This window comes from Monodelphis domestica, chromosome 5 (assembly GCF_027887165.1).
Source record: "Monodelphis domestica isolate mMonDom1 chromosome 5, mMonDom1.pri, whole genome shotgun sequence".
NCBI lineage: Eukaryota > Metazoa > Chordata > Mammalia > Didelphimorphia > Didelphidae > Monodelphis > Monodelphis domestica.
In genome coordinates this window covers 218,631,131-218,644,282 of record NC_077231.1, presented here as the reverse complement: position 1 = coordinate 218,644,282, position 13,152 = coordinate 218,631,131, and the positions used below count along the sequence as shown (strand labels likewise).

General features: G+C 44.2%; 1 protein-coding gene across 5 annotated transcripts in view; it reads right to left on the bottom strand.

Annotated features, from left to right (window-relative positions):
* CLCN1 (chloride voltage-gated channel 1) overlaps positions 1-9,712 on the bottom strand; it is a 36,406-nt gene extending 26,694 nt beyond the window's left edge. For 2 of the 5 annotated variants that reach the window (XM_056799825.1, XM_007504495.2), the window contains exons 1-6: positions 9,429-9,709; positions 2,308-2,437; positions 1,650-1,781; positions 1,208-1,336; positions 815-948; positions 503-580 (exon numbers count right to left, since the gene is read on the bottom strand). In XM_056799825.1, the coding sequence (XP_056655803.1) occupies positions 503-580; positions 815-948; positions 1,208-1,336; positions 1,650-1,781; positions 2,308-2,437; positions 9,429-9,608 (783 nt within the window). In that variant the 5' untranslated portion in view covers positions 9,609-9,709. Of the gene's footprint in view, positions 1-502; positions 581-814; positions 949-1,207; positions 1,337-1,649; positions 1,782-2,307; positions 2,438-9,428 lie in introns of all 5 variants that reach the window. The other 3 variants (XM_056799824.1, XM_001366095.3, XM_056799826.1) reach the window with 3 other exon arrangements.
* Positions 9,713-13,152: the final 3,440 nt, after the last annotated feature.

The window sequence follows — 13,152 nt, the reverse complement described above, 5'->3', positions numbered from 1 at the left end:
CAATGGGGGCCGCAAAGCAGCATCCCACGCCCACTGCACAGGCGGACACCAGGAGATCAAGCTGCCCAGGCACGGTCTGCAACAGAGAAGCAGGCATGGCAGGGCCGGCCAGGAGAGGGGAGAGGGGCCAACATGAGGACGGGTCCACAAACACAGGAGGGAAACAGGATGGAGCTGAGAAGGGGCAGCACAGAGGGGCTGTGTGGGAATGACATGGCCTAGGGGCACAAGAGAAGAGAGGACAGACTTGGGGACAGGCATGGGATAGGGCAGAGGAAGGATATGATGGCTGGAAGGGCCATGGATTTTGAAGGTTAAGGCCTGAGTTAGTGCAATGCCCCTTCCCTCTCCCCCTACACTCCACCTAGCATCATGGCCAGCCCAGAGCAAAGGCGATGCTTCCCTCCCCATGACTCTATCTATATCTGGCCCCATTAAAGCAGCTAGCCCAAGTCCCCTTTTCCAAACTGGCCTCCTACTCATCCTACCTCCCAGTCCTTACCTCATACACACCACAGAACATAGACATGAACTTGCTGAGGACAGCAGCACAGATACTAGCAATGTGCACAAATGGGCCCTGGGGGAGAATCATGAAGAAGAGGTCGGAGGTTAATGATGGACAACTATCCAGTATCCAAGTCCCACCTCAGCTCGTTGGCCAAGTTTCCCATTATGCCTCGTGTCCTTAAGACACCCCACTGGCCTCAATGCCACTCCAATTAGGTCCTTCATGCCTCCCTGACACCCCCCACTCCAAACACACACCCCAACTCACAGATCCCCTAGTTCTTACTCTATCCATTGTGCCTACCTCTTTGCCCACAGGGATGCCACTTCCCAGTCCAGCAGTCAACGCAATGACCTTGGCTACAAAGGCCTTGAGGGTGAGATATTCCTTTAGAACAACCCCACGAAGAATGGTCTTCATCTCAGGGATTCCTGAGCCTATACACAGAGAGGGAGCAACTGGGACAAGGCTGACCAGGAGACCAGGAGAAAGGAATAAGGGCGAGGGAGTCTAGTTATGAGGGACCAGTGGAGGCTGGTAGGAAATGGGAGGGGAAAAGCCCACATTAGATTCAGGGGAACTGGGAAATGAGCTCGTGGAAGTGGGGAGAAGGAAGAGACCTTATTCATGGCCTATAGATCAATGAGGTAGAAGTTTTGGGAAAACTGAAGTAAAAGACTGGTGGGAAGATCTCACCGACAGCCTGTGGGGCGATGAGGTGGCAAAAGAGGGCACTAAAGAGGATGAGGGTGAGTGGGAATGTGACCCAGGCCAGGAACTGGAGGGCAATGTTGGGCTTCATCTGATAGTATGTCCACTTGTAGGCTGGGGAGGGGTAGACAGACAATCAGATATGTAGGAAAGATAAATAAACAAAGATAGATTGATAGACTCATCTTGTGGCATTATTTTTCTCACCCATGATTTAAGTTCATCTTGGATCAGAGACCCAATAAACATAATGAACAATCAGAGACAATTAGTGCTGGAAGTGATCTTAGAATTCATCTTGTCCCCTGCAAGCATGATGAGGGAACTAGAAGAACAGGGCAGTCTCAAAAAGAGACTTAGGATATAAGGACCAGGAGAGAATTGGGGGTCAAGTCCTAAAACGTTGTGGGCAAGGGGTCAGACACACCCTGCAGACTCTTGGCACTGACATAGTCCATACACCAGCTAACCAGGGCCATGACCAGTCCCAGCAACACCAGGAAGATCCAGTCCTCTCCCAATTTCCTTCGAACAATCTGTCCCATGCGATGGGCACAATCTAAGGGGAAGGAAGATCAAGGTGGATCAGCTTCATGAAGACCACTGGAAGAGTCCCAAAGGTCCCTCCTAGGTTTTGCCTTCAGCATAATTCTTTCTTTGATGCTAAAGAAACCTTATTGGTGTTGTGGATAAAGAATTGTGCATGGAGTTAGGAAGACCCAAGTTCAACTCTGCCATCAGTCACTTATTAGTTAGATGCCCTAAGATAAGTCAGTTAACTGCTATTTGCCTCAGTTTCCCCAATTTCAAAATGAGGATAATAATAGCACTTACTTACCAGAGTTGTAGGGAGGATCAAATAATGATTAAAAAGATACAAAGAGATAATAGTTATAAAGTGCTAGGCACATAATAGGTGCTATATAAATGCTAGCTATTTTTATATTGTAGTGGGAAACACTGAAATTTCTATCAAGAGACCTAGATTCTAATCCTGGTTGTGACACTTAGTTGGATGACTAACTTACCCCCAATTTCTGTACCTCCACTGATCCCAGAATCCCTTCTGCCTCAGTTCCCACTACCTTGGCATTTGGAATGGTGATCATCCTCACTGCTGTCCACGGCAGAGCCAGGGGTCATATGCCTGGGACTTGCCATGTTCTTTTCCTTGCTAGAGAAATCCAGTGGCTGCTCTGTGTGGTCACCATAGATCTAGTTAAGAGAAGAAAGAAATAAAGTAGTTTCTGTTCTTCACCTAAGATAAGGGAAAGTGATCTCAAAGCATCCCCAGCTGTAAGATGATACACTTGGTTGAGAGAGGTGTAGGGAATTAGAATTGAGAGCAGCAGAGAAGTTCAGCACACATACCACCATTGTCCAGTTCTGGGCTCTCTATTGGCCTCCCAGTGTCCATGGTAGACATTCATAGTCAGGCACCCACTGGTCCTCAAGCAGTCAGGACAGTGAGCCTGGCATGGGCTTGACTCATCCATTCCTGTTGCACTAGCAGCAGTAGCTGCAGCAGCTGCACAAATCTCTTATTTCCTCTGAACTGGGCTCAGGTGCCCTTCCATATTTGTTCAGGTTCTTCTTTCTCCCTCCCATCCTTCCCTCAGGGGAAAAAAAGAGACTTATAATAGACCAGAAGGACATTGTGAGAGAAGCTGATATAGCAGGCAAGAAGTAGGGCAACATTGGCAGCTACTGGGGCTGCCGGTGAGCTTGGTACTCAAGTAGTCATGCACTGAACTCTCTGGGACCCTAAGATCACAGCACCCCACTCTGAAGAAAGAAAGAAAGAAAGAAAGAAAGAAAGAAAGAAAGAAAGAAAGAAAGAAAGAAAGAAAGAGAGAGAGAGAGAGAGAGAGAGAGAGAGAGAGAGAGAGAGAGAGGAAGAGAGAGAGAGAGAGGAAGAAAGAAAGAGGAAGGAAGGAAGGAAGAGAGAGAAAGAAAGAAAGAGAGAGAAAGAAAGAAAGAGAAAGAAAGGAAGGAAGGTGAGAAGGAAGAGAGAGAAGGAAAGAAAGAAAGGAAGAGAGAGAGAAAGAAAGGAAGGAAGGGAGAGAGAAAGAGAGAAAGGAAGAAAAAAGAAAGGAAGGAATGGAAAGGAAGAAAGAAAGGAAGGAAGGAATGGAAAGAAAGAAAGAAAGAAAGAAAGAAAGAAAGAAAGAAAGAAAGAAAGGAAGGAAGGAAGGAAGGAAGGAAGGAAGGAAGGAAGGAAGGAAGGAAGGAAGGAAGGAAGGAAGGAAGGAAGAAAGAAAGAAAGAAAGAGAGGAAGGAAGGAAGGAAGGAAGGAAGGAAGGAACGAACGAACGAACGAACGAACGAAGAGGAAAACACAAAACTCAGTTCATTGGACAATTTGGAAGCAAGTAAGAAGTCCATTTCACCACCAGGAAAACAGCAACTACCTAGGCATCATCATCAGCTCCCTTCTCCCCACCTCATACAGTTATCCTTTTGGCCTGAGATCTGTCCTTCTGAGTACTTCCCTGATGATGGAAATTTTCTAATGTTATCAAAACTTTTGCATAACGGGTGAATGAGATGAGATTGAAAATTAGTACCTTTATTTAGTTAACTATATAGGCAACAATGTACTTCTTCCACTTGGACATACAAATCTTTATTTTATTATTTTATTTATTTTACTTAAGGCTGGGTCTCCCTATATTACCCAGACTGCAAATATAGCAGCCACTCATAGATCTGATCCCACTACTGAAGGACCAGAAAGCTTTCACCTACTCCATTTCTAACCAGGTTCACTTCACTCTTGCTTGGTTGGGGTGGGGGAGTTTGTGGGGGAAGGAAAGGGGAAGTTAAATAAGCATTTCAATCCTGGGTATTACCATTTTAATGTTGAATTTAGTGTGGACCCCAATTGGTTTAGTACACTGTAGCTCAGACCTCCTGAGCTCAACAGATCTACCAGCCTCAGCTTTAACTTGTACTAGGGATTACAGACACACCGATATCATTGTAAGGTCTTTTTTCAGTTATGATAGTTATTAAACGAAGTATCAAAAGAAGCTGAATGTAGAACCAGACCTTTGTACTTCTGCATCACAAACTGTCAAACCAAAAGATCTTCAACAATAATGAAGTTAATTCAATCAATGATATTTTAATGAAAGCAAAATATTCTTGTACAGTTAAAGAAATCAAAATCAAACAAAAGCTATTTTAAAATACGAGTATCCCTTACACATCATGGGGGTTAGGGGCATAATGCCTCCATGATCTGGAAAATCCATATAAGATTTTCTGGCTCTTCCTCGGTACTAGAGAAAAAATCTAAATGTTTTATTTTTCTTTTATGAGGTGTTAACAATACCTTTAGAAGCGTTAATGAGTTATTTTACTTTTGAAGTTATCTACATTTCTACCTGTGTTGTCTGCTTTTTGTGTTTTCACAAACATTTTTTTCTTAACTTTAAAAATAAATTGTGTATATTTATGGTATTGATAAATGTTACTATTACACAACACTATATACATATATATTATGCATTTTTTAGTTTCTTTTAAACTTTTTCTGAGTTTTTTTTCTGCTGGCCTTCTCATGTTGTCAGTGGCTTCTGCAAATTCCCATTTAATTTCTTATGCTGACTCTCAATATATTGAAATTTCAGTGGAGTAGAAGGGATACCTGAAATGTTTGTTGATCTCATTCTCATTTCTATTTTGTGTACATTTAAATTATTATTATTAGAATTATTAGAATAGCTTATAAATATACATGCATTGTCAATACGTCCTCCTTTTTTTTAACTGAAGAAGTATGCAATCAGAAAAATTTGTCATTGTTTTAGAGAACAAAGACTGAATTGTTTTTGCCTTTGGACCTGTGTCACCTAGGATGGTGCCTTGTACATGGTGTAGAATTGAGATAGATGATTGAGGGCTCGAGATAAAGCCACCTATTGAAACAGAAAGAGGTTGAAAGAATAGGTTCTCCAGCCCACGAAAAGCAGGCATTGGTAGTTGGGCCATTCATCCATCTATGCATCTTTTATTCTCTAATACTAACCCTTTCTCTGTCTTTAACTGTCCAGTCTTACCTTTTGCCCACATCCTCCTCTCTATTTATTTCATGTCTTCTGGGCTCTGCCTTTCCCACCCCCACCTTCGTCCATTTGTCACCATCTTTTGCCTATCCATTCTTCTTCTTTGGTCATCCATCTCCCAAATTCTTTTTGCTTTGGCATAAGGTGGCAATATATTGAGTGCTAGGCCTGGAGTCAAATTGACTGATCTTTTTGAGTTCAAATTTGACCTCAGACACTCTTTAGATGTGTCACCCTAGACAAGTCATTTAGCCCTGTTTGACTCAGTTTCCTCTTCTGTAGGGAAGAAAATGGCAAACCCCTCCAGTATATTTGCCAAGAAAAGCCAAATGGGGTCAGGAAGAGTCAGACATGACAGAAACTATGAAACAATAAGAAGGCAGGAAGTGTTGGGTGCTGGAGTAATTTTTGTTGTTGTTTCTGGTCCCAAATACAGAGAGCTGTGAGTTCTAACCAACCATGCCAATTAGCTACTTTTACATGTAATTTATGTATGATATTAAACACAGAAAACCACCAAACCCCACTCCCTTCAAGACCCTTCCTCATCTCACTATCCTTGCGATACCCTACCAGACTTAAAAATTATGCCCTTTTTGTTTTGGTGTATACAGCCTCAGTTGTCCTACCAAGGCAAAGAGAGTACTGCATGGGTGCACACACCCTGGCCCACTTCCCCATTTCCACCTAATCTTTCCCATCCTTCTCTTTGTCTGTGGATCCTGGTGAATCAGTAACTCAAAACAGGAACAAGTTTCTACCTCTATCAATGCACTTTTCCCCAGAGCAAGATGATCAGAAATGTACTAATGTATGGGAGCTTAGAGCAAGGATCTCCTTAGCCTAGGAAATCTGGACCCTAAAGGTCCCACTCACTAACAGATGCGGTGAGGTCTCAGAGAGGGACTGAGGGAGTTTGTCCCACAAACCACATACCGACAACCCCGGTGTCAAGCATGTTCCTGATGAGGAGGGGATACAGATCCTATGATGTGCCTCCTGCAACCACCCATCTCTGGGAGCAGGGTGAGTTCAGGTCAGCCTGGGGTAGGAGAGATCAGGTTTCACAATAAAAGCCACAGAGTTTGGAAACTTAAGCTGGAAGACCTAGACAGGGACACAGGGCATCCTATTTTCTGGACTGGGGTTAATTACAGGGGCAGTGCCTGCTTCTGCTCCCCCACCTGGTGCTCAGACAGCAAATCCAAGGCTGATAAAACTGAATCCACTTCCCCTAGTTAGCTGCCTATCTTTCTTTGGCCCTGATGCTTCATTTCCCCTGGGTCTCAGGCTGAGGGGGAGGTAGGTGTGTACAGGAGGGAGGGAGGGTTGACATCAGACCCTGGGTGGGAGGAGATTAAAAGAGCTAAATATGTACCCCTTGGCTCAGTGCTAACCCCAACACCAAGGAAGAGGAGGGGTAGAGAGGACAGGGAAAGGGAGAAATTAAAACTCCAACCAACTCCTTGGCTTGATTTTCAAGGCCTTTCAAAATCTTATATCACTCCACCTCTTTTCTTTTTTCTTTTTTTATCCTGACTTTCTTAGTAACAACTCTAAGACAAAAGGGCAAGGGCTAGGCAAAATGGGTTTAGTGACTTGCCCAGGGTGACACAGCTAGGACGTCTGAGTTCATATTTGAACCCAAGACCTCCTGACTCCAGACCTTGGTGCTTTATCCACTGTGACACCTGTCTGCCCTTCACTCTCTCTTCAAAGGTCTGCTTCACTACTTAGCAGCTTGAAATCTCATTTGTGGTCAGACCAGGCTCCACTCTTTTCCATTAAATGTCCTGCTTTTTCCCACCCAGAAGTCTTTCTTTGGGCTTCTCCCATTGCCTGAAATGCTTCATCATTGTCCCAGCTTAAGTGGAACCATTCTCCATGAAGCCTCCTTTAAACCCATAGAATCAAAGAATTCCCAGAGTAAAAGGCACCATGGGAGCCATCTCATCTGTACTGTTGATAATGGCTCAAAATTAAATGGTTCTTCACTTTATGTTTACAAAGAACTTTGATATACATGATCTCATCAGAGACAACTGTGTGATAAGTAGAGGTAAGTATTTATTCCAATTTTACAAATGAAGAAACCAAGGCTCAGAGGTCACACAGCCAATAAATACGAGCCCTGCAGCCTCTGCCAGTTCTAAAATACCATTACACTTTTAGTTGGCATCCCAGATTATCACTTAATTATATACTGTCTTGTGGGGTTCTCTAATACTTAAAATAGGCTTTTCTTGTCTCTCCCATTAGATTGCATTGTCTTGTGGGACATAAAATGAGCATTCAAATATATTTTTACATTCATCAGTAAAAGTTGCCCCTTTGACTATACTCTGAGTCCATTCCCTGACATTAGGGCAAATTTTCTAACCAATAACTTTCTTTCCTCCCTCTTGCACATAGTAGTGACCTTACTACATCACTGATCTTTTTGCATGTGCTCCCACATTTTTCAGAGTCCTCAGGAAGCCCTGAGAAATTCCCAGAATCAATGACTATGGGGGATTTTATTTCCCATGCTACCTGGACAATCTGCCTTCTTTTGTTCTCAGATCTTCCTTGATCCCCTTCAGTCCAAAGTGGCAAAATGTCCTATGAGATAAAGTACTTCTGACTTTTCCTCTTTTTTTTTTCTGACATGTTCCCCAAATATCCCTCATTTAACATATTTTCCTCCCTTGTTGATTCCCATTTCCACTTTTCTTTTCTACCATTTCCTGCCCAGTTTATCACCTTCCTTATTCAATCAAATCACAATTCCTTCTCCCAGGAAAATTTCACAGCTAAGTTGGTTCCTCCCACCTCTCCTGATTTTTTTCCTTCTTCTGGGTATACCCATCTTTGCTCTGACTGTCTATCCTAGACTTCCTCTGACCCCTCTACCTTCAACTGCTGTACTAGTGAACATTAACAGTCCATATTGATGGCTCCCTTTTCTAAATCCCTATGAGACTATAGCATTCACTTCATACTGATTCTGCCTTGTCATCTTTTTCTTCATATATATCCAGCTTCTCTAAACTAGACTGTAAGCTCTTCATGGATAAGGGTCGCATGTTGGCGTCTTCCACAGCATCAAGTGTAATGCTAAGGATTTTGTTGTTATTCAGTCATTTCACTTATGTCCAATTCTTCATGATCCCATTTTGTGTTTTCTTGTAAAGACACTGGAGTGGTTTGCCCAACTCACTTTACAGATGAGGAAATTAAGGCAAACAGGGTTAAGTGACTTGCCCTAGATCAACACAGGTGGTCTGAAGCTACATTTGAACTCGGGAAGATGAGTCTTTTTGACACCAGGCCCAGCACTCCATGCACTGTGCCAACTGGCCGCCCTAATTAAGGCTATAGGTGTTTGGCTATAGGTCTTCAATCTATATCCCTCCTTCAATAAGGCAAGAGTTTGCTACACCATCCAACATTATGTATCTGAAATGTGGCCATTTAACTAGTTCCTCAACCTTCTCCACACCTGTTTTATTGGGGTGGGGGTGATAGGAAGTAAAGGTAGTTTCTATAGCTTAAGTACATGTGTCTGCATGATTGTAGGTAGGTGTAAAGGCAGTGAGCACACCTACATGTGGGTAGATGTAACCACACCAGCAGGGATATTTCTGCATAATTCAGAAAGTACGCTGCATGCATGTGTGTGTACGAATGCCCCAATGCGATTCAGACTATGTTCTAAAAGAACACAGATTGGGAAATGAACCCTGATGTGTACATGGCGGGATGGGGGCCAGGGAAGTCAGAGAACATACAGTCAGGGGTCTACAGGTAAAGATCACTCCTATCACATACATATTTGCCCTGTTTTAGAGAATTCTATGGGAACACACTTGCAGGCATGTTCCTCTTGGTCTCAGCAAATCCATCTCTACGTCTGTGAGGCAGAATAAGGCATCATTTTTAAAACTAGTTCTTGCTTTAAACGAGATTAATATCTTTCCACCTTTTTGCTATGGTCTCTCCTGTCTCCTAGCTCCTAGTCTGTGCCCAGTCTCCTTTCCCCCTGCCCCTCCTGAACTGCTCAAGTCCCCTCTCACCTAGCACCTTTGATCTTCGCTTTCTTTGTCCCCTTTCCCCCGATCCCCAAAGCCTCCTCTCCCTCCAGCCCTCTGTCATACCTGTGTAGGATGAACGTTGGGTCGAGGGCCTGCATTCCCCTGGGGCCTGTGCTCATGGATCCCGTTCTCAGAAGGCAGGCCATAACTGGTGCAGTGCTCAAAAGAGACATACTGGTACTGAGGGGCACTGCCCCACCAGCTGGATTCTCCCCCCGGTCGCAGTGACCCAGAACGGTCCATGTTCCCAGCCTTGGGCCGGGCCCTGGCCTGACTGGCCCCCTATTCCCCAACAGCTCCTTGAACCTCACCTCCTACTTGGCCCCAAGGAGTCTAGGGCAGCATGCCCACCCTCCTGCTATTTATAGTCCCCCCCTGTCACATGACCCCCCACTGCCACATATGATCTGCTTGGGGTCGAAGCAGGTGTGAGGAGGGGGGAAGGGAAGGGCCTACAGGGGACTCCCCCAGAGGAGTCCCCTTCCCCACCCCACTGCCAAGTGCCTCCTCCAACTTTACACTTCCTTCCCTTCGCCTCTCCCTGCCCAGCATCCCAGCACAGGATCACAGCCTCATCACTGGAGGGCCAGTCACCCAGTCCTCCCTACCTCCACAGCAATCTCTTTTCCAGCCTCTCTCACAATCTGCCTTGATCATCCAGTCTCTGCCTGAATGCTTCCAGCCATGAGGTGCCACCCACACAAAGACAGTCCTTTTCACTTGGGAATAGATTCTATTGCTGGAAAGCGTTTCCTTCTATCGAGCCTAGACCTGTCTCTCTGATTAGGAGGCCAGGGGGATGTCTTGCTTAGAACATTCGTCCCTCTAATCTACTCCACTTCCTTCCCTTTGGGGGGAGATGACTGCCTAGACTGGTCTGAGCATCAGTGGATGGATGGCATCTGGTCAGACACTCACCTTGGAGAGGAGCTGGTGCTGCTCTGTCCCCTCTCCTCGCTGCCCCCTCCCCAGCCCTCTGGCTTCCCAAGGCCTGGACTCCCTTTGCAGCATCTTCCCTCTGTCCATCCTTGCTGGTCTGTCCCTCTGCTCTTCCACCTTTATAAGCTTCTCTGGAGTCCCTAAAAGCTCTTGACACTGATGCCATTCCCATCTCCTGCTTTTATGTCCCTTGAGGTGTGGCATGCCCATGGGAAGCAGAAGGGGAATGACCTTGGGCCCAATCTCTCCAACATCCACGGCTGATTTATGAATGTCACCTTCTCCCCACTATTAGCCACAGGGGGAGGGGCTGAGTTCTCAAAAAGCTTGTGGAATATCTATCAGTTATAGAAGGAACAGGAAGAGAATATTCAGAGAAATAGGATCGAATTTGGATTTTGAAAAGTAGAGATGAGCAAAAGGGGTTCTAAAACAGGAATAAGTGATCCTCAGGGGGTATGGGAATCTATAAAGGGGTCAACTTCTGAAAAGCTAATTTCTATTTCCTATTTTATATGTACTATAAGATATAAAATTTTTATATTCCATATTGAACAAGGGGTACCAGGAGGGTCGCTAAAATCCAGGGGGTCAGGGCCTAAAAAGTTGGGAACCTTTGCTCTAGAGTGGACTGATGTTTTGGTAGGACACACACATCTGGGTCTACTCATGATGAACCTGACAGAAACAGTAAGAGATGATGCAGAAGCAAATGATGCTATGCCCACTGCAGCCCAGTAAATGTCCTGGGATAAGGGCTAAATGGAAGAAGCTGGAATATGCCCTCCACCTCTGCCTCCCCTGAACATTTTCTCTTCTGCTTCAACTGTCACCTCTGCATTCCCCTAATTACAAAAGAACAGGTAGCCTGGACTCAGGATGATGGGAGGGCAAGGCATAATATTAGGAGGAGCATAGGAAATGGTGCATTACAAAAGTAACACAGGGTTCTGGGGATGTGTGTTTGGGTTTGTCTCAAGATTCTGGGATGGCATGAAGGAGAAATCTAAAGGTCTAGCCTTTAATTGAACTCCGGCCAAGGTGTAGTGAAACTGTAGAGTTAGGGGAGGGAGGAGAAAAGAGTGGGTCCCTGAACATTACCAAACATTCTATAGCAACCCAGAGACCCCTGTCACAGAGGCATATATGGAGAAATGGGTAGAAGTGGGCAGGGACATGGTGGTGACTTAAGGAAGGTGTAGACCATTATTCAATGAAGTTTTAGAAACAGAAAAGCTTCTTGTCCTAGGGAAGAGTTTGTTCTGGCTAAAGATATGTGTGTATAAAGTATTTACTTCATACAATATACATATCTCCATATAGAAACACACACACACACACACATATATGTATTTATAATCCTACATGTGTATGGCAGCACAGCATTGCTTCTGAAGAGCTTGGCAGCCTCCTAGACAACTGCCTATGATTAGTTACCTCTCCAGTTTTGAGCTGGAGTCAATAACTGAAGGAAGGAGTCAAGTACCTGAATAGTTCATACAGGTATTAACCAGGCACTGACTTCTTGGATTGGAATAAAGGGCAGGAAAGTTTCTGGGAAATGAAGCAACTTCCTGAGTTTCCAAGAGGCAATGATGAGTGAAGAGCCACAAGCTCTATATGGGTTTGGCCAAGGTCTGGGAAGACAGGATTCTGAGTGGGTTAGGGATCTAAGATTAAGGGGCTTGTATCAATGTGGCAGGGATGCTTCAAAAGTTGAACTGTTGAATTAGGGTATTTTCCTAACCAAAAGAGCTCTAGTGGAAGGGATTCAAGAGAAATGTGAAAAGGAAAGGATTTGTGTGTATTTTTGTGTTAAAGGCTGGAGGAAAGCCTGAGGCTTATAAGTAAAGAAGTATAGAATTTTCTCAGGTACGGTCTGAGAAAATGTGAATGAGAAATATTGTAGGATAGAGAAAAAGAGTTGAATTGGAAACTTTCTCTCTGGCAAAAGACTGAGATAATTAAAAAAAAAAAAACTTAACCCTCTGTCTTACAATCAATACTGTATATTGGTTACAAGGCAGAAGAGCAGTACAGGTTAGGCAAATGGGGTTAAGTGACTAGTCTATGTTCACACAGCTAAGAAGTAGCTGAGTAGGTTTGAACCCAGGGTCTACCATCTCTAGACCTAACTCTCAATCTACTAGGCTACATAGTTGCCCCCGAGGAATGTTATCAATGGTACCACTTCGCTCTGATGTCTTAAGATTGGTTCTGTGGGCTTTGGGGGATGGAGCAAGCACCTCTCCTTTTATTCTTGTCTGGCATGCTCTCCTATACTTTTGCCATTGCTTCTCTCACTTCTCAGCCATTAGGTACTAAAGAAGAGAGTAGGGAGAAAAGACCTCAGTTTTCAAAGGCAATCCTTTTGGAGGAAGATGAGGAAAGAGATGGCAAGGGTTGTAAAATCCAACCTCTAATACCCTTATCAAAAGAAGTGGGGGAAAAACAAAGAATAATCAGTTCAGGGACAATTTACTCATTTTCTATCGTGTGTCTCACTACTAAAAACAACTTCATTCTAAAAATTACTTTCCATACTCTAGTCTTGTCAACCTTGTTTCATCCCTCCTACTTTCCCACTGACCTGCTGATGCCTCAAACTATCTTGGGAGTTTTCCTTAACTCCACCTCTTAAAATCTTAATGTCTGCTTTGGGACATTTCTTTTACCCAAGGAATTCCAGCCTCATCTTAGAAACTGTAAAAAAGGGACAAGAGGAATTTCATTTTACAAATTGCCAATAAGTAGTCATCTAGCTTTTGCCAAATCACCTCCAGAGTAAATGGAATCCCACTGCCTCCCAGGACAAGCTATAATACTTTTAGAAAGTTTGTCCTTATAT